The sequence below is a fragment of the Fundulus heteroclitus genome, chromosome 1 (genome assembly GCF_011125445.2).
Source record: "Fundulus heteroclitus isolate FHET01 chromosome 1, MU-UCD_Fhet_4.1, whole genome shotgun sequence".
Classification (NCBI taxonomy): domain Eukaryota; kingdom Metazoa; phylum Chordata; class Actinopteri; order Cyprinodontiformes; family Fundulidae; genus Fundulus; species Fundulus heteroclitus.
Window position 1 is genome coordinate 43,431,532 of NC_046361.1, and position 18,314 is coordinate 43,449,845.

General features: G+C 58.9%; 1 protein-coding gene across 5 annotated transcripts in view; it reads left to right on the top strand.

The window, feature by feature from the left end:
* The window catches only part of mbd1a (methyl-CpG binding domain protein 1a), a 29,436-nt gene that overhangs the window by 2,480 nt on the left and 8,642 nt on the right, over window positions 1-18,314 (top strand). For all 5 annotated transcript variants that reach the window (XM_021312663.2, XM_036143674.1, XM_036143670.1 and 2 more), the window contains exons 2-10: window positions 4,623-4,840; window positions 5,303-5,783; window positions 6,568-6,617; window positions 6,695-6,729; window positions 16,847-16,960; window positions 17,054-17,104; window positions 17,193-17,330; window positions 17,488-17,631; window positions 17,742-17,870. In XM_021312663.2, coding sequence (XP_021168338.2) covers window positions 4,792-4,840; window positions 5,303-5,783; window positions 6,568-6,617; window positions 6,695-6,729; window positions 16,847-16,960; window positions 17,054-17,104; window positions 17,193-17,330; window positions 17,488-17,631; window positions 17,742-17,870 — 1,191 coding nt within the window. In that variant the 5' untranslated portion in view covers window positions 4,623-4,791. The remainder of the gene's footprint in view (window positions 1-4,622; window positions 4,841-5,302; window positions 5,784-6,567; window positions 6,618-6,694; window positions 6,730-16,846; window positions 16,961-17,053; window positions 17,105-17,192; window positions 17,331-17,487; window positions 17,632-17,741; window positions 17,871-18,314) is intronic.

Sequence of the window (18,314 nt, forward strand, 5' to 3'; positions counted from 1 at the left end):
CAGTCGCTGCTTCAGTTGCTGCTTCAGTCACTGCTTCAGTTGCTGCTTCAGTCAAACTTCAGTTGCTGCTTCAGTCGAACTTCAGTTGCTGCTTCAGATGCTGCTTCAGTCACTGCTTCAGTTGCTGCTTCAGATGCTGCTTCAGTCACTGCTTCAGTTGCTGCTTCAGATGCTGCTTCAGTCACTGCTTCAGATGCTGCTTCAGTTGCTGCTTCAGTCGAACTTCAGTTGCTGCTTCAGTTGCTGCTTCAGTCGCTGCTTCAGTCGAGCTTCAGTTCCTGCTTCAGTCGCTGCTTCAGAAGCTGCTTCAGTCGCTGCTTCAGTCACTGCTTCAGACGCTGCTTCAGTCGAGCTTCAGTTGCTGCTTCAGTCGCTGCTTCAGTCGCTGCTTCAGTTTCTGCTGCTTCAGACGCTGCTTCAGTTGCTGCTTCAGTCGCTGCTTCAGATCCTGCTTCAGTCGCTGCTTCAGTCGAGCTTCAGTTGCTGCTTCAGTTTCTGCTGCTTCAGACGCTGCTTCAGTTGCTGCTTCAGTCGCTGCTTCAGATGCTGCTTCAGTCGCTGCTTCAGTCTAGCTTCAGTTGCTGCTTCAGATGCTGCTTCAGTCGAGCTTCAGTTGCTGCTTTAGTCGAGCTTCAGTTGCTGCTTCAGTCGAGCTTCAGTTGCTGCTTCAGTCGCTGCTTCAGTCGAGCTTCAGATGCTGCTTCAGTCGAGCTTCAGTTGCTGCTTCAGTCGCTGCTTCAGTCGAGCTTCAGTCGCTGCTTCAGTCGAGCTTCAGTTGCTGCTTCAGTCGAGCTTCAGTTGCTGCTTCAGATGCTGCTTCAGTCGAGCTTCAGTTGCTGCTTTAGTCGAGCTTCAGACGCTGCTTCAGACGCTGCTTCAGTCGCTGCTTCAGACGCTGCTTCAGTCGCTGCTTCAGTCGCTGCTTCAGTCGCTGCTTCAGACGCTGCTTCAGTCGCTGCTTCAGTCGCTGCTTCAGTTGCTGCTTCAGATGCTGCTTCAGTCGCTGCTTCAGTCGAGCTTCAGTTCCTGCTTCAGTCGCTGCTTCAGTCGCTGCTTCAGTCGCTGCTTCAGACGCTGCTTCAGTCGCTGCTTCAGTCACTGCTTCAGATGCTGCTTCAGTCGCTGCTTCAGTCGCTGCTTCAGTTGCTGCTTCAGTCGCTGCTTCAGTCACTGCTTCAGAAGCTGCTTCAGATTCTGCTTCAGATGCTGCTTCAGATGCTGCTTCAGTTGCTGCTTCAGTTGCTGCTTCAGTCGCTGCTTCAGTCACTGCTTCAGAAGCTGCTTCAGATTCTGCTTCAGATGCTGCTTCAGATGCTGCTTCAGTTGCTGCTTCAGACGCTGCTGCTTCAGTCGCTGCTTCAGTTTCTGCTGCTTCAGTCACTGCTTCAGTTGCTGCTTCAGTCGCTGCTTCAGATGCTGCTTCAGACGCTGCTTCAGACGCTGCTTCAGTCACTGCTTCAGTCACTGCTTCAGTCGGACTTCAGTTGCTGCTTCAGTCGAACTTCAGTTGCTGCTTCAGATGCTGCTTCAGTCACTGCTTCAGTTGCTGCTTCAGATGCTGCTTCAGTCACTGCTTCAGTTGCTGCTTCAGTCGAGCTTCAGTCGCTGCTTCAGACGCTGTTTCAGTCGCTGCTTCAGTCAAGCTTCAGTCAAGCTTCGGTCGCTGCTTCAGACGCTGCTTCAGTCGCTGCTTCAGTCGCTGCTTCAGTCGCGCTTCAGTCGAACTTCAGTTGCTGCTTCAGTCGAACTTCAGTTGCTGCTTCAGATGCTGCTTCAGTCACTGCTTCAGTCGCTGCTTCAGTCGCTGCTTCAGACGCTGCTTCAGTCGCTGCTTCAGACGCTGCTTCAGTCGCTGCTTCAGACGCTGCTTCAGTCGCTGCTTCAGTCGCTGCTTCAGTTGCTGCTTCAGTCGCTGCTTCAGTTGCTGCTTCAGTCACTGCTTCAGTTGCTGCTTCAGTCAAACTTCAGTTGCTGCTTCAGTCGAACTTCAGTTGCTGCTTCAGATGCTGCTTCAGTCACTGCTTCAGTTGCTGCTTCAGATGCTGCTTCAGTCACTGCTTCAGTTGCTGCTTCAGATGCTGCTTCAGTCACTGCTTCAGATGCTGCTTCAGTTGCTGCTTCAGTCGAACTTCAGTTGCTGCTTCAGTTGCTGCTTCAGTCGCTGCTTCAGTCGAGCTTCAGTTCCTGCTTCAGTCGCTGCTTCAGAAGCTGCTTCAGTCGCTGCTTCAGTCACTGCTTCAGACGCTGCTTCAGTCGAGCTTCAGTTGCTGCTTCAGTCGCTGCTTCAGTCGCTGCTTCAGTTTCTGCTGCTTCAGACGCTGCTTCAGTTGCTGCTTCAGTCGCTGCTTCAGATCCTGCTTCAGTCGCTGCTTCAGTCGAGCTTCAGTTGCTGCTTCAGTTTCTGCTGCTTCAGACGCTGCTTCAGTTGCTGCTTCAGTCGCTGCTTCAGATGCTGCTTCAGTCGCTGCTTCAGTCTAGCTTCAGTTGCTGCTTCAGATGCTGCTTCAGTCGAGCTTCAGTTGCTGCTTTAGTCGAGCTTCAGTTGCTGCTTCAGTCGAGCTTCAGTTGCTGCTTCAGTCGCTGCTTCAGTCGAGCTTCAGATGCTGCTTCAGTCGAGCTTCAGTTGCTGCTTCAGTCGCTGCTTCAGTCGAGCTTCAGTCGCTGCTTCAGTCGAGCTTCAGTTGCTGCTTCAGTCGAGCTTCAGTTGCTGCTTCAGATGCTGCTTCAGTCGAGCTTCAGTTGCTGCTTTAGTCGAGCTTCAGTTGCTGCTTCAGACGCTGCTTCAGACGCTGCTTCAGTCGCTGCTTCAGACGCTGCTTCAGTCGCTGCTTCAGTCGCTGCTTCAGTTGCTGCTTCAGATGCTGCTTCAGTCGCTGCTTCAGTCGAGCTTCAGTTCCTGCTTCAGTCGCTGCTTCAGACGCTGCTTCAGTCGCTGCTTCAGTCGCTGCTTCAGTCACTGCTTCAGTCGAGCTTCAGTTGCTGCTTCAGTCGAGCTTCAGTTGCTGCTTCAGATGCTGCTTCAGTCGAGCTTCAGTTGCTGCTTTAGTCGAGCTTCAGTTCCTGCTTCAGACGCTGCTTCAGACGCTGCTTCAGTCGCTGCTTCAGTCGCTGCTTCAGACGCTGCTTCAGTCGCTGCTTCAGTCGCTGCTTCAGTTGCTGCTTCAGATGCTGCTTCAGTCGCTGCTTCAGTCGAGCTTCAGTTCCTGCTTCAGTCGCTGCTTCAGTCGCTGCTTCAGTCGCTGCTTCAGTCGCTGCTTCAGACGCTGCTTCAGTCGCTGCTTCAGTCACTGCTTCAGATGCTGCTTCAGTCGCTGCTTCAGTCGCTGCTTCAGTTGCTGCTTCAGACGCTGCTTCAGACGCTGCTTCAGTTGCTGCTTCAGACGCTGCTTCAGTCGCTGCTTCAGTTGCTGCTTCAGACGCTGCTTCAGACGCTGCTTCAGACGCTGCTTCAGACGCTGCTTCAGACGCTGCTTCAGTCGCTGCTTCAGACGCTGCTTCAGATGCTGCTTCAGTTGCTGCTTCAGTCGAGCTTCAGTTCCTGCTTCAGATGCTGCTTCAGTCGAGCTTCAGTTGCTGCTTTAGTCGAGCTTCAGTTCCTGCTTCAGACGCTGCTTCAGACGCTGCTTCAGTCGCTGCTTCAGTCGCTGCTTCAGTCGCTGCTTCAGACGCTGCTTCAGTCGCTGCTTCAGACGCTGCTTCAGTCGCTGCTTCAGACGCTGCTTCAGATGCTGCTTCAGTTGCTGCTTCAGTCGAGCTTCAGTTCCTGCTTCAGTCGCTGCTTCAGAAGCTGCTTCAGTCGCTGCTTCAGTCGCTGCTTCAGACGCTGCTTCAGTCGCTGCTTCAGACGCTGCTTCAGTCGAGCTTCAGTTGCTGCTTCAGATGCTGCTTCAGTTGCTGCTTCAGTCGAGCTTCAGTTGCTGCTTCAGATGCTGCTTCAGTCGCTGCTTCAGTCGAGCTTCAGTTCCTGCTTCAGACGCTGCTTCAGACGCTGCTTCAGTCGCTGCTTCAGTCGCTGCTTCAGTCGCTGCTTCAGACGCTGCTTCAGTCGCTGCTTCAGACGCTGCTTCAGTCGCTGCTTCAGACGCTGCTTCAGATGCTGCTTCAGTTGCTGCTTCAGTCGAGCTTCAGTTCCTGCTTCAGTCGCTGCTTCAGAAGCTGCTTCAGTCGCTGCTTCAGTCGCTGCTTCAGACGCTGCTTCAGTCGCTGCTTCAGTCGCTGCTTCAGTCGAGCTTCAGTTGCTGCTTCAGATGCTGCTTCAGTTGCTGCTTCAGTCGAGCTTCAGTTGCTGCTTCAGATGCTGCTTCAGTCGCTGCTTCAGTCGAGCTTCAGTTCCTGCTTCAGTCGCTGCTTCAGAAGCTGCTTCAGAAGCTGCTTCAGTTGCTGCTTCAGTCGCTGCTTCAGACGCTGCTTCAGTCGCTGCTTCAGATGCTGCTTCAGTCGCTGCTTCAGTCGCTGCTTCAGTCGAGCTTCAGTTGCTGCTTCAGATGCTGCTTCAGTCGCTGCTTCAGTCGAGCTTCAGTTCCTGCTTCAGAAGCTGCTTCAGAAGCTGCTTCAGTCGCTGCTTCAGACGCTGCCAGGTGAGTCAACGGCTCCTCTAACGTGATTCGTCTGTTTTCCTGCAGGTTGCTGAACTCCCTGAGACGACCGGCCTGCCTGTTGATGACTGGCGGCTCATCAGCTGATCTGCGTTTATCTTGAGCAGCATGGACTCTGAGGCCACGCCCACAGACTGCAGGACTCGTCCTCATTGGCCATGGTAGCAGAGGGGCCGGCATTGCGTCACATCCTGAGATGGAACGATTGGACGAGCTGAGTTTAGGGGCGGGGCTTGAAGTAGAAGGTGAGATGAGCGTTTCTGTTTTGGTGTGTGAGGATCGTCTAAGCTTTCCTCTCTGACCGCTGGCAGCAAGGCCAGCCCACATCACCATCCCTCCACCACCGTACTTTACCGTTAGTGTGAGGCATTATGGCCCCATCTTTCTACGTTAATCCTTAATTATCCTGTCCTGACCTTTAACCAGAGGCCCTTAGAGGCTGGGGTGGAGCTCTTCTGCTCATTCCTCTGAGCTTCCTGCTCCAGGGAAGGTTAGGCGAATGTTCTGACCTTCATCCCAGGGGGAGGACGCCACAGCCTCGCTGAGGTCCTTCCAGCCGGGCCTTGTGTTAGAACTCACCTGTGTGCAGCAGAGACACTCCAGCTGTGATGGAGGAGATCACCTGGTGATCAGAGCACCAGAACCTCTTAATGTGGATAAACTTTGTTTCTCTGTTTTCCCAATGCTTGTGTCTGATGGTTCTGCAGGGGAACCAGGATGTTGTGAGGAGAAGGAGCTTTGTCTTATCCCTGAACCCACCAGGGAGGATGTTGTGTTCACCATGGAGACTAGGAGGGTGGAGGAGGTGGAGGAGGAGGAGGAGCGATGGAGGCGGCTGTTCCCTGACATCAGGAAGTGCTCCATCGTCCTCGTCCGACCTCGTGCCGACCCGCTGAAGGTGTGGAACCTGAGAGGGACGGAGAGAAGGAGAAGCAAGCGGGTGAGGACCCGGGACGTGACTTCAGACTGGGACTGGATGGAGCCGCTGGACCCTGAGAACGGAGACAGCAGAACAAAGAGGTTCGTTAAGAAGGTGGAGGTCCAAGAGCCCGGCCCTGAAGACGGGCCGGAGAAACCCCAGAGGAGACTGAGGCTGACGCACTGCTCAGAAGCTGCCTCTACCAAGGAGCTGCAACAGGGGGACCACAACTACTGCCTGGATCTGGACAACCAATCAGAAGAGGCCAGGTGAGAGTGGGAGGAGCCAAGTCATGAATCCTCTGATGTTTTAGTTCCTAAATGATTGAAATGACACCGTCACCTGAAGGTGTCACCAGTGAGATTAAAACAGTTCAGGTTCATTTAGCATGCGGCAGACAACCACAGGAGGCGCTGTCCCAACCACTGCCACCTAGTGGACACCTGGGAGATAACAGCCAATTAAAAACCAGATCCGGCTGCTCATGGAAAGTTAGACGTGTTCAGCTTCACAAAGAAATTTCATGAGTTTCTGCTCATTTAGTGAATCTGAAATAGCAGCAAAACAGCAGAAAACTTTCTTTATTTCCCATCAGACAACCACAGGAGGCGCTGTCCCAACCACTGCCACCTAGTGGACACCTGGGAGATAACAGCCAATTAAAAACCATTAAAAGGTCACAGTGTAATAAGCAGTGCCATCTAGTGGACAGCTGAAATATAGCGCGGCCTCATGCTACCTTTCGTTTGTCCTCGGAAGTCAGAATCTCTGAGTGGGAAGTTTCACCTGAAACGGCCCTGAAGTCAGAAAGTCTGGATCATCTGACGTCTGCAGCCATGATGCAACGCTGAAAAGATTCACTCTGCAGCAGATCTCTGTTATTATTATTATTATTATTATTATTATTATTATTATTATTATTATTATTATTATTATTATTATTACTACAGAAAGATAAACAGAAACTAGTATTTATCTCCACTTAGTGGACACCAACAGATCTTTAACGTTCAGGCAGGAATGTGGTTGCTGATGGACTCGGTCTCTCTGCAGGCTGCCGTCCAGCGGTGGACACACGGAGGAGGACGGCTGCGTGTCTGCAGGTAGCTCACTCCTGTCCTCCTGTCTGCTGGTGGAGGCCACAGGAAGGCTGTAACTCACTCTCTGTTTCTGATTCCAGAGAGGAAGAACGTGCCCAGCATGGTGCTGAGGAAGGTAACATCTCACCGTGGGTGGAGCCTCAGTGGGCCATGTTAGAGGAACACAAGCGGGTTTACATCGGGTTTTTAGTTAGAACTGAACTCTCAGAGGCTAAAAAGAGACTCGTCAGCCAAGTGAATTAAAGAGAGACAGAAACTTTCTCTTCACTCCTAGATCTCACAGTCGTAGCTCGATCTACCATGTTCAATAAAAATGGTCAAAATGAATATTAAAGAGTTTTCTTTCATGATTCTGGTCCGTCAAACAAGTCAGAAACAAAACCATCGAGCCCCAGAGTACAACGTGTCGAGGTTCACCAGGATAAGTTGGTGAGGAGTGGCTCAGAGCGGGCTCCTGGGGGCCTGGCTGCAGTCAGCCGGGGTTCCTGGGGGCCTGGCTGCAGTCGGCTGGGGTTCCTGGGGGCCTGGCTGCAGTCGGCCGGGGTTCCTGGGGGCCTGGCTGCAGTCGGCTGAGGTTCCTGGGGGTCTGGCTGCAGTCAGTCGGGGTTCCTAGGGGCCTGGCTGCAGTCGGCTGGGGTTCCTGGGGGCCTGGCTGCAGTCAGCCGGGGTTCCTGGGGGCCTGGCTGCAGTCGGCTGGGGTTCCTGGGGGCCTGGCTGCAGTCGGCTGGGGTTCCTGGGGGCCTGGCTGCAGTCGGCCGGGGTTCCTGGGGGCCTGGGGGCCTGGCTGCAGTCAGCCGGGGTTCCTGGGGGCCTGGCTGCAGTCGGCCGGGGTTCCTGGGGGCCTGGCTGCAGTCAGCCGGGGTTCCTAGGGGTCTGGCTGCAGTCAGCCGGGGTTCCTGGGGGCCTGGCTGCAGTCGGCTGGGGTTCCTGGGGGCCTGGCTGCAGTCGGCTGGGGTTCCTGGGGGCCTGGCTGCAGTCGGCTGGGGTTCCTGGGGGCCTGGGGGCCTGGCTGCAGTCAGCCGGGGTTCCTGGGGGCCTGGCTGCAGTCGGCTGGGGTTCCTGGGGGCCTGGCTGCAGTCGGCCGGGGTTCCTGGGGGCCTGGCTGCAGTCGGCTGGGGTTCCTGGGGGCCTGGCTGCAGTCGGCCGGGGTTCCTAGGGGCCTGGCTGCAGTCGGCTGGGGTTCCTGGGGGCCTGGCTGCAGTCGGCTGGGGTTCCTGGGGGTCTGGCTGCAGTCGGCTGGGGTTCCTGGGGGTCTGGCTGCAGTCATTTGGGGTTCCTGGGGGCCTGGCTGCAGTCAGCCGAGGTTCCTGGGGGCCTGGGGGCCTGGCTGCAGTCGGCTGGGGTTCCTAGGGGCCTGGCTGCAGTCGGCTGGGGTTCCTGGGGGCCTGGCTGCAGTCGGCTGGGGTTCCTGGGGGTCTGGCTGCAGTCGGCTGGGGTTCCTGGGGGTCTGGCTGCAGTCATTTGGGGTTCCTGGGGGCCTGGCTGCAGTCAGCCGAGGTTCCTGGGGGCCTGGGGGCCTGGGGGCCTGGCTGCAGTCAGTTGGGGTTCCTGGGGGTCTGGCTGCAGTCGGCTGGGGTTCCTGGGGGCCTGGCTGCAGTCAGCCGGGGTTCCTGGGGGCCTGGCTGCAGTCGGCCGGGGTTCCTGGGGGTCTGGCTGCAGTCAGCCGGGGTTCCTGGGGGTCTGGCTGCAGTCAGCCGGGGTTCCTGGGGGCCTGGCTGCAGTCGGCCGGGGTTCCTGGGGGCCTTGCTGCAGTCGGCCGGGGTTCCTGGGGGCCTGGCTGCAGTCAGCCGGGGTTCCTGGGGGCCTGGGGGCCTGGCTGCAGTCGACTGGGGTTCCTGGGGGCCTGGCTGCAGTCGACTGGGGTTCCTGGGGGCCTGGCTGCAGTCGGCTGGGGTTCCTGGGGGTCTGGCTGCAGTCAGTCGGGGTTCCTGGGGGCCTGGCTGCAGTCAGCCGAGGTTCCTGGGGGCCTGGGGGCCTGGCTGCAGTCAGTCGGCGTTCCTGGGGGCCTGGCTGCAGTCGACTGGGGTTCCTGGGGGCCTGGCTGCAGTCGACTGGGGTTCCTGGGGGCCTGGCTGCAGTCGGCTGGGGTTCCTGGGGGCCTGGCTGCAGTCAGTCGGCGTTCCTGGGGGCCTGGCTGCAGTCAGCCGGGGTTCCTGGGGGTCTGGCTGCAGTCAGCCGGGGTTACTGGGGGTCTGGCTGCAGTCAGCCGGGGTTCCTGGGGGCCTGGCTGCAGTCAGCTGGGGTTCCTGGGGGCCTTGCTGCAGTCGGCCGGGGTTCCTGGGGGCCTGGCTGCAGTCGGCCGGGGTTCCTGGGGGCCTGGGGGCCTGGCTGCAGTCGACCGGGGTTCCTGGGGGCCTGGCTGCAGTCAACTGGGGTTCCTGGGGGCCTGGCTGCAGTCGACCGGGGTTCCTGGGGGCCTGGCTGCAGTCAACTGGGGTTCCTGGGGGCCTGGCTGCAGTCGGCTGGGGTTCCTGGGGGCCTGGCTGCAGTCGGCTGGGGTTCCTGGGGGTCTGGCTGCAGTCAGTCGGGGTTCCTGGGGGCCTGGCTGCAGTCAGCCGAGGTTCCTGGGGGCCTGGGGGCCTGGCTGCAGTCAGTCGGCGTTCCTGGGGGCCTGGCTGCAGTCAGCCGGGGTTCCTGGGGGCCTGGCTGTAGTCGGCCGGGGTTCCTGGGGGCCTTGCTGCAGTCAGCCGAGGTTCCTGGGGGCCTGGCTGCAGTCGGCTGGGGTTCCTGGGGGCCTGGCTGCAGTCGGCCGGGGTTCCTAGGGGCCTGGCTGCAGTCAGCCGGGGTTCCTGGGGGTCTGGCTGCAGTCAGCCGGGGTTCCTGGGGGTCTGGCTGCAGTCAGCCGGGGTTCCTGGGGGCCTGGCTGCAGTCGGCCGGGGTTCCTGGGGGCCTGGCTGCAGTCAGCCGGGGTTCCTGGGGGCCTGGGGGCCTGGCTGCAGTCGACTGGGGTTCCTGGGGGCCTGGCTGCAGTCGACTGGGGTTCCTGGGGGCCTGGCTGCAGTCGGCTGGGGTTCCTGGGGGTCTGGCTGCAGTCAGTCGGGGTTCCTGGGGGCCTGGCTGCAGTCAGCCGAGGTTCCTGGGGGCCTGGGGGCCTGGCTGCAGTCAGTCGGCGTTCCTGGGGGCCTGGCTGCAGTCGGCTGGGGTTCCTGGGGGTCTGGCTGCAGTCAGCCGGGGTTACTGGGGGTCTGGCTGCAGTCAGCCGGGGTTCCTGGGGGCCTGGCTGCAGTCGGCTGGGGTTCCTGGGGGCCTTGCTGCAGTCGGCCGGGGTTCCTGGGGGCCTGGCTGCAGTCGGCCGGGGTTCCTGGGGGCCTGGGGGCCTGGCTGCAGTCGACCGGGGTTCCTGGGGGCCTGGCTGCAGTCAACTGGGGTTCCTGGGGGCCTGGCTGCAGTCGGCTGGGGTTCCTGGGGGCCTGGCTGCAGTCGGCTGGGGTTCCTGGGGGCCTGGCTGCAGTCGGCTGGGGTTCCTGGGGGTCTGGCTGCAGTCAGTCGGGGTTCCTGGGGGCCTGGCTGCAGTCAGCCGAGGTTCCTGGGGGCCTTGCTGCAGTCGGCCGGGGTTCCTGGGGGCCTGGCTGCAGTCAGCCGGGGTTCCTGGGGGCCTGGGGGCCTGGCTGCAGTCGACTGGGGTTCCTGGGGGCCTGGCTGCAGTCGACTGGGGTTCCTGGGGGCCTGGCTGCAGTCGGCTGGGGTTCCTGGGGGTCTGGCTGCAGTCAGTCGGGGTTCCTGGGGGCCTGGCTGCAGTCAGCCGAGGTTCCTGGGGGCCTGGGGGCCTGGCTGCAGTCAGTCGGCGTTCCTGGGGGCCTGGCTGCAGTCGACTGGGGTTCCTGGGGGCCTGGCTGCAGTCGACTGGGGTTCCTGGGGGCCTGGCTGCAGTCGGCTGGGGTTCCTGGGGGCCTGGCTGCAGTCAGTCGGCGTTCCTGGGGGCCTGGCTGCAGTCAGCCGGGGTTCCTGGGGGTCTGGCTGCAGTCAGCCGGGGTTACTGGGGGTCTGGCTGCAGTCAGCCGGGGTTCCTGGGGGCCTGGCTGCAGTCAGCTGGGGTTCCTGGGGGCCTTGCTGCAGTCGGCCGGGGTTCCTGGGGGCCTGGCTGCAGTCGGCCGGGGTTCCTGGGGGCCTGGGGGCCTGGCTGCAGTCGACCGGGGTTCCTGGGGGCCTGGCTGCAGTCAACTGGGGTTCCTGGGGGCCTGGCTGCAGTCGACCGGGGTTCCTGGGGGCCTGGCTGCAGTCAACTGGGGTTCCTGGGGGCCTGGCTGCAGTCGGCTGGGGTTCCTGGGGGCCTGGCTGCAGTCGGCTGGGGTTCCTGGGGGTCTGGCTGCAGTCAGTCGGGGTTCCTGGGGGCCTGGCTGCAGTCAGCCGAGGTTCCTGGGGGCCTGGGGGCCTGGCTGCAGTCAGTCGGCGTTCCTGGGGGCCTGGCTGCAGTCAGCCGGGGTTCCTGGGGGCCTGGCTGTAGTCGGCCGGGGTTCCTGGGGGCCTTGCTGCAGTCAGCCGAGGTTCCTGGGGGCCTGGCTGCAGTCGGCTGGGGTTCCTGGGGGCCTGGCTGCAGTCGGCCGGGGTTCCTAGGGGCCTGGCTGCAGTCAGCCGGGGTTCCTGGGGGTCTGGCTGCAGTCAGCCGGGGTTCCTGGGGGTCTGGCTGCAGTCAGCCGGGGTTCCTGGGGGCCTGGCTGCAGTCGGCCGGGGTTCCTGGGGGCCTGGCTGCAGTCAGCCGGGGTTCCTGGGGGCCTGGGGGCCTGGCTGCAGTCGACTGGGGTTCCTGGGGGCCTGGCTGCAGTCGACTGGGGTTCCTGGGGGCCTGGCTGCAGTCGGCTGGGGTTCCTGGGGGTCTGGCTGCAGTCAGTCGGGGTTCCTGGGGGCCTGGCTGCAGTCAGCCGAGGTTCCTGGGGGCCTGGGGGCCTGGCTGCAGTCAGTCGGCGTTCCTGGGGGCCTGGCTGCAGTCGGCTGGGGTTCCTGGGGGTCTGGCTGCAGTCAGCCGGGGTTACTGGGGGTCTGGCTGCAGTCAGCCGGGGTTCCTGGGGGCCTGGCTGCAGTCGGCTGGGGTTCCTGGGGGCCTTGCTGCAGTCGGCCGGGGTTCCTGGGGGCCTGGCTGCAGTCGGCCGGGGTTCCTGGGGGCCTGGGGGCCTGGCTGCAGTCGACCGGGGTTCCTGGGGGCCTGGCTGCAGTCAACTGGGGTTCCTGGGGGCCTGGCTGCAGTCGGCTGGGGTTCCTGGGGGCCTGGCTGCAGTCGGCTGGGGTTCCTGGGGGCCTGGCTGCAGTCGGCTGGGGTTCCTGGGGGTCTGGCTGCAGTCAGTCGGGGTTCCTGGGGGCCTGGCTGCAGTCAGCCGAGGTTCCTGGGGGCCTGGCTGCAGTCAGTCGGCGTTCCTGGGGGCCTGGCTGCAGTCAGCCGGGGTTCCTGGGGGCCTGGCTGTAGTCGGCCGGGGTTCCTGGGGGCCTGGCTGTAGTCGGCCGGGGTTCCTGGGGGCCTTGCTGCAGTCAGCCGAGGTTCCTGGGGGCCTGGGGGCCTGGCTGCAGTCAGTCGGCGTTCCTGGGGGCCTGGCTGCAGTCAGCTGGGGTTCCTGGGGGCCTGGCTGCAGTCGGCTGGGGTTCCTGGGGGCCTGGGGGCCTGGCTGCAGTCGGCCGGGGTTCCTGGGGGCCTGGCTGCAGTCGGCCGGGGTTCCTGGGGGCCTGGCTGCAGTCGGCCGGGGTTCCTGGGGGCCTGGCTGCAGTCGGCTGGGGTTCCTGGGGGCCTGGCTGCAGTCGGCCGGGGTTCCTGGGGGCCTGGCTGCAGTCAGCCGGGGTTCCTGGGGGTCTGGCTGCAGTCGGCTGAGGTTCCTGGGGGCCTGGCTGCAGTCAGCTGGGGTTCCTGGGGGTCTGGCTGCAGTCAGCCGGGGTTCCTGGGGGCCTGGCTGCAGTCGGCTGGGGTTCCTAGGGGCCTGGCTGCAGTCGGCTGGGGTTCCTGGGGGCCTGGCTGCAGTCGGCTGGGGTTCCTGGGGGTCTGGCTGCAGTCGGCTGGGGTTCCTGGGGGTCTGGCTGCAGTCATTTGGGGTTACTGGGGGTCTGGCTGCAGTCAGCCGAGGTTCCTGGGGGCCTGGCTGCAGTCGGCTGGGGTTCCTGGGGGCCTTGCTGCAGTCGGCCGGGGTTCCTGGGGGCCTGGCTGCAGTCGGCCGGGGTTCCTGGGGGCCTGGGGGCCTGGCTGCAGTCGACCGGGGTTCCTGGGGGCCTGGCTGCAGTCAACTGGGGTTCCTGGGGGCCTGGCTGCAGTCGGCTGGGGTTCCTGGGGGCCTGGCTGCAGTCGGCTGGGGTTCCTGGGGGTCTGGCTGCAGTCAGTCGGGGTTCCTGGGGGCCTGGCTGCAGTCAGCCGAGGTTCCTGGGGGCCTGGGGGCCTGGCTGCAGTCAGTCGGCGTTCCTGGGGGCCTGGCTGCAGTCAGCCGGGGTTCCTGGGGGCCTGGCTGTAGTCGGCCGGGGTTCCTGGGGGCCTGGCTGTAGTCGGCCGGGGTTCCTGGGGGCCTTGCTGCAGTCAGCCGAGGTTCCTGGGGGCCTGGGGGCCTGGCTGCAGTCAGTCGGCGTTCCTGGGGGCCTGGCTGCAGTCAGCTGGGGTTCCTGGGGCCCTGGCTGCAGTCGGCTGGGGTTCCTGGGGGCCTGGGGGCCTGGCTGCAGTCGGCCGGGGTTCCTGGGGGCCTGGCTGCAGTCAGTCGGGGTTCCTGGGGGCCTGGCTGCAGTCAGCCGGGGATCCTGGGGGCCTGGCTGCAGTCGGCCGGGGTTCCTGGGGGTCTGGCTGCAGTCGGCTGGGGTTCCTGGGGGCCTGGCTGCAGTCGGCCGGGGTTCCTGGGGGCCTGGCTGCAGTCGGCCGGGGTTCCTGGGGGCCTGGCTGCAGTCGGCCGGGGTTCCTGGGGGCCTGGCTGCAGTCGGCCGGGGTTCCTGGGGGCCTGGCTGCAGTCGGCCGGGGTTCCTGGGGGCCTGGCTGCAGTCGGCCGGGGTTCCTAGGGGCCTGGCTGCAGTCGGCTGGGGTTCCTGGGGGCCTGGCTGCAGTCGGCTGGGGTTCCTGGGGGTCTGGCTGCAGTCGGCTGGGGTTCCTGGGGGTCTGGCTGCAGTCATTTGGGGTTCCTGGGGGCCTGGCTGCAGTCAGCCGAGGTTCCTGGGGGCCTGGGGGCCTGGCTGCAGTCAGTTGGGGTTCCTGGGGGTCTGGCTGCAGTCGTCTGGGGTTCCTGGGGGCCTGGCTGCAGTCAGCCGGGGTTCCTGGGGGCCTGGCTGCAGTCGGCCGGGGTTCCTGGGGGTCTGGCTGCAGTCGGCTGGGGTTCCTTGGGGCCTGGCTGCAGTCGGCTGGGGTTCCTGGGGGCCTGGCTGCAGTCAGCCGGGGTTCCTGGGGGCCTGGCTGCAGTCGGCTGGGGTTCCTGGGGGCCTTGCTGCAGTCGGCCGGGGTTCCTGGGGGCCTGGCTGCAGTCAGCCGGGGTTCCTGGGGGCCTGGGGGCCTGGCTGCAGTCAACTGGGGTTCCTGGGGGCCTGGCTGCAGTCGGCTGGGGTTCCTGGGGGTCTGGCTGCAGTCAACTGGGGTTCCTGGGGGCCTGGCTGCAGTCGACTGGGGTTCCTGGGGGTCTGGCTGCAGTCAGCCGGGGTTACTGGGGGTCTGGCTGCAGTCGGCTGGGGTTCCTGGGGGCCTTGCTGCAGTCGGCCGGGGTTCCTGGGGGCCTGGCTGCAGTCAGCCGGGGTTCCTGGGGGCCTGGGGGCCTGGCTGCAGTCGACCGGGGTTCCTGGGGGCCTGGCTGCAGTCGACTGGGGTTCCTGGGGGCCTGGCTGCAGTCGGCTGGGGTTCCTGGGGGCCTGGCTGCAGTCGGCTGGGGTTCCTGGGGGTCTGGCTGCAGTCAGTCGGGGTTCCTGGGGGCCTGGCTGCAGTCAGCCGAGGTTCCTGGGGGCCTGGGGGCCTGGCTGCAGTCAGTCGGCGTTCCTGGGGGCCTGGCTGCAGTCAGCCGGGGTTCCTGGGGGCCTGGCTGTAGTCGGCCGGGGTTCCTGGGGGCCTGGGGGCCTGGCTGCAGTCAGTCGGCGTTCCTGGGGGCCTGGCTGCAGTCAGCCGGGGTTCCTGGGGGCCTGGCTGCAGTCAGCCGGGGTTCCTGGGGGCCTGGCTGCAGTCAGTTGGGGTTCCTGGGGGCCTGGCTGCAGTCGGCCAGGGTTCCTGGGGGCCTGGCTGCAGTCGGCCGGGGTTCCTGGGGGCCTGGCCCATCTTTTACTTTAACCTGAAGAATATTTCTATAAACATTTTAACAGAATCAACGTGATAAAGTTACACTCGTAATATTTTAGCCAAAGATAACAAAGACTGAGTCAATGTTTAAAAATGTAATAAATAAGTGTTAGCTTTAACAGTTTCTACAGAAATAGCATAATGAATATTTTTTTATGTTTAAAACAAAACTTTTCTAAACCTAATATATATATATATATATATATATATATATATATATATATATATTTTTTTTTTTTTTATTTTTTTTATTTTTTTTTTATTCAGATCGTATGTCCATATAAAATCTACATCCAATGTAAAATATTATTCTTTTTTCTTTTTGCTCCCCCCACAAAAAAAAATAAATAAAATAAAATCCACCCACTCTCTCTATGTAGCAATATTACATTTAGCACTACCCGTACTTTTGAAAGGCCAGAGTTAAGAGAACATGATACAACAAAAATATTAGAAGAATTTAAACCAGACAGTAAAGATCCGTCTCTCAGGTCTAATCTGGTTAATCAGTCCAGATGTGGTCAAACTTGGCCAATGTCCCACGCATCGAATGGAGAATTATTTCAGGAGTGCAATATGACAACAGTTCATTGATCCAATATTTCTGGTTTGGAGGCTCCATAGATTTCCAGTTTTTAAGGATACACTTTTTTACTGCAGATGATGCTAACGAAATAAAGTATTTCTTGCAAGAATTTAATTTCAGGGACATAACATCTCCAAGTATTAAAATTCTGGGTCAGGGTCTAAAGAAAGCTCACAAACTGCTGATGTTATCAGAATTACATTAAAGAAGACTTCTGGCATTCAGCTTATTCAACCTATATGGGTATAATATATGCGGTGGAAAATATTAAATTAAATTTGTCTGTGTTTTGTTGATATTAATATTGTTTGAGATGAATTTAGTAGTCTGTTCCAGCTTTTGTCATCATAGTTGCAGTTTAAGTCCAATTCCCATTTTGATTTATTCGAGTACTTGTCATGATCTGGTGAATAGAATAATTCTGTAAACATAAGACATAAGTCCTTTTGTAGTGGTACGTTTAGGATCTAATAAACATAATTCAAGCGGGGTTTCCTCTGGTTTATTTGGAAATCTCTCTGATGTTTGGCTCTTAATCCAGTGTCTGATCTGCAGATATCTGAAATGATTGTGTCTATGCATGTTATGAAATCCAGAGAGTTTAACGAAGCTGGTGGAGACATTATTGGTATAATATAATTATTGGTATAAAGATCTCCAGCTGATCTAATGGCATGTCTGACCCACGTCTGCAGTAAATCATCTGCTGTGGGTCGGGAAGGCTGTGAGTGTTAACCAGCAGTCGCATGTTTAGGTTTAATAGAGCGTGAAACTGAAGCACTGTAGGTGGCTAAAATTAAAGCATTTAATGTAATTGTAGAAAGTTGCTTTTTTAAACTCCAGTAGGAGATGATTACCAGAGACATGGATTTTATTTCTTGTTGCTCTCTGGAGATCCTCCTCACATCGAAGCCTTTTCAATAAGTCCACATCCATAGAGTCTGGAACCGGAAAGCTAGCTAATATAATTCTGAAGCTTTAATCCGCCTTTAGCACAGAGAGCCTGTAAAGTAACAAGTTTAACTCATAGGACCATAAAAATAGAGATATCACTTTATAGAAATCTTTAAAAAATGAAATAAGTAAATAAATGTAGGTAATATGGACATTTTAATTGAGTTAACTCTGCCAATCAAAGATAGTGGAGATCTATCCATCGTTCCAGCTCTGCTTTTATTAATTAATGATGTTATTTGGGTAAATTTGATCATACGAGGAATTAATATTAATGCCAAGGCATGTAAAACCATCCATGCACCATTTACTTTCTCTATTTTAAACCTAATAACAGCCTTAGGTAAATGTTCCTTTACTCTAAAATCAGGTTTCCTGCTGTGAGAACAGTTCTGCGAGGCTTCGGTAGCTTAGAAGCGTCTTTAGCGTCTGTAGCTGTGAGCTAACTCACCTGGGCACAGGTAGCTCAGCCCTCCTGTCCTCCCTCAGGTCACAGCGGACCAGTGGGTTCTGGGCAGAGCAGCCGTTAAGGAGGAAGAGGAGGAGGAGAAGGAGGAGGAAGAGGAGAAGGAGGAGGAGGAGAAGGAGGAGAAGGAGGTCCAGGTGAGACTGATGCAGGTTCATTAGCTGGTCACAGCTGCTGCCTTTGACCAGTAAACCATGTGACCTGCTGCTGCCCTGTGATTGGCTGTCTAGACGGCGACGGAGAAGCAGGGAGAAGATCTCTCGGCATCGGGACGGAAGAGAGTGAGGCCCGTCGGGCAGCATGTGTGGGTTCTCCTGGTTCTCCTGGTTCTCCTGGCGTTCCTCTGATCTTCTCCCTGTGTTCTCCCAGCGCCGGCAGGCCTGCGGGAGCTGCGACGCCTGCCTCCGCAAGAACTGCGGCCGCTGCGCCTTCTGCCTGGACATGAGGAAGTTCGGCGGGCCGTGCCGCCTGAAGCAGAAGTGTGTGATGAGGCGCTGCTTGGTGGTGGTGAGTCAGAACCGAGCCAGAACGCGGTTCAGAACCCGCTAAACAGTCACGGCCTTCTCAGTTTTCACGGTCCAGCTCAGCCAGAACCTCCAGAACCGAGCTTTGTGGTCCTGGTCTGCTCAGAGCTGCTGTCAGCTGTCTGCCTGTTCCTCCTCAGAACGCCATGAAGAAGTGGACCAGAGAGCAGAACCGCTTCCAGGCTGGAGAGGAGAGGGGATCCACGGACGCTCAGCCAGAAGCCAATCACTGGAGAGGATGGAGGAGGTGGAGACATGAGAGGGATCCAGCAGGAGGCCAGGAGGTTGGTGACCATCTGCTCTGAGGTTCTTCTCAGCAGAACTTCTCTCTCTCAGCCCCCCCCCCCCTCCCTCGGGCTTTAGCTGTGGTCAGAACTTGTCGTGTTTCATGCAGGTGAAGCCCACCTGTCTGAGCGGCAGGTGGACGCCGCTGTGGGGAGAGAAGCGCCTGAAGCTGATGAGCGACCGCGGCCTCCTGCTGAACCAGGAGGAGCAGAAGAAGCCGGGGTCAGGAGACCCAGAGGTCCGTTTGATCTGCCGCCTTTGGTCCCGTTGTGCTGTTACACATGTTTAAAGTTAATGTTTAATAAATAACTCTGTCAGGTATTGTCAGGTGAATATCAGCCAATCAGCTGACATCAGGATAATAGGTGAAAACAATGATTCGAGCTCTGGTGATATTTTAACAGCAAACTCTGCACACATAGAATAAAGGAGAAACAACTTCTCTTCAAGAATTATTAACAGAAATAAATCACTATAGAATGCTGTTTATCTGAATTAACACTATATTTCAATCAACAAATCCTCTACTAGGCTGTGAAACTTAACTAAACTACTAAACAACATGAAGATAAAAAGAAGCTAAGGAACTATTTACACAGAAAAGAACCAAAAGACAAAATAAAATGTTTGATCTTCATCAGAATGATTCAGTGAATCTTAGTTCACAGCGGATCTGAGTTAA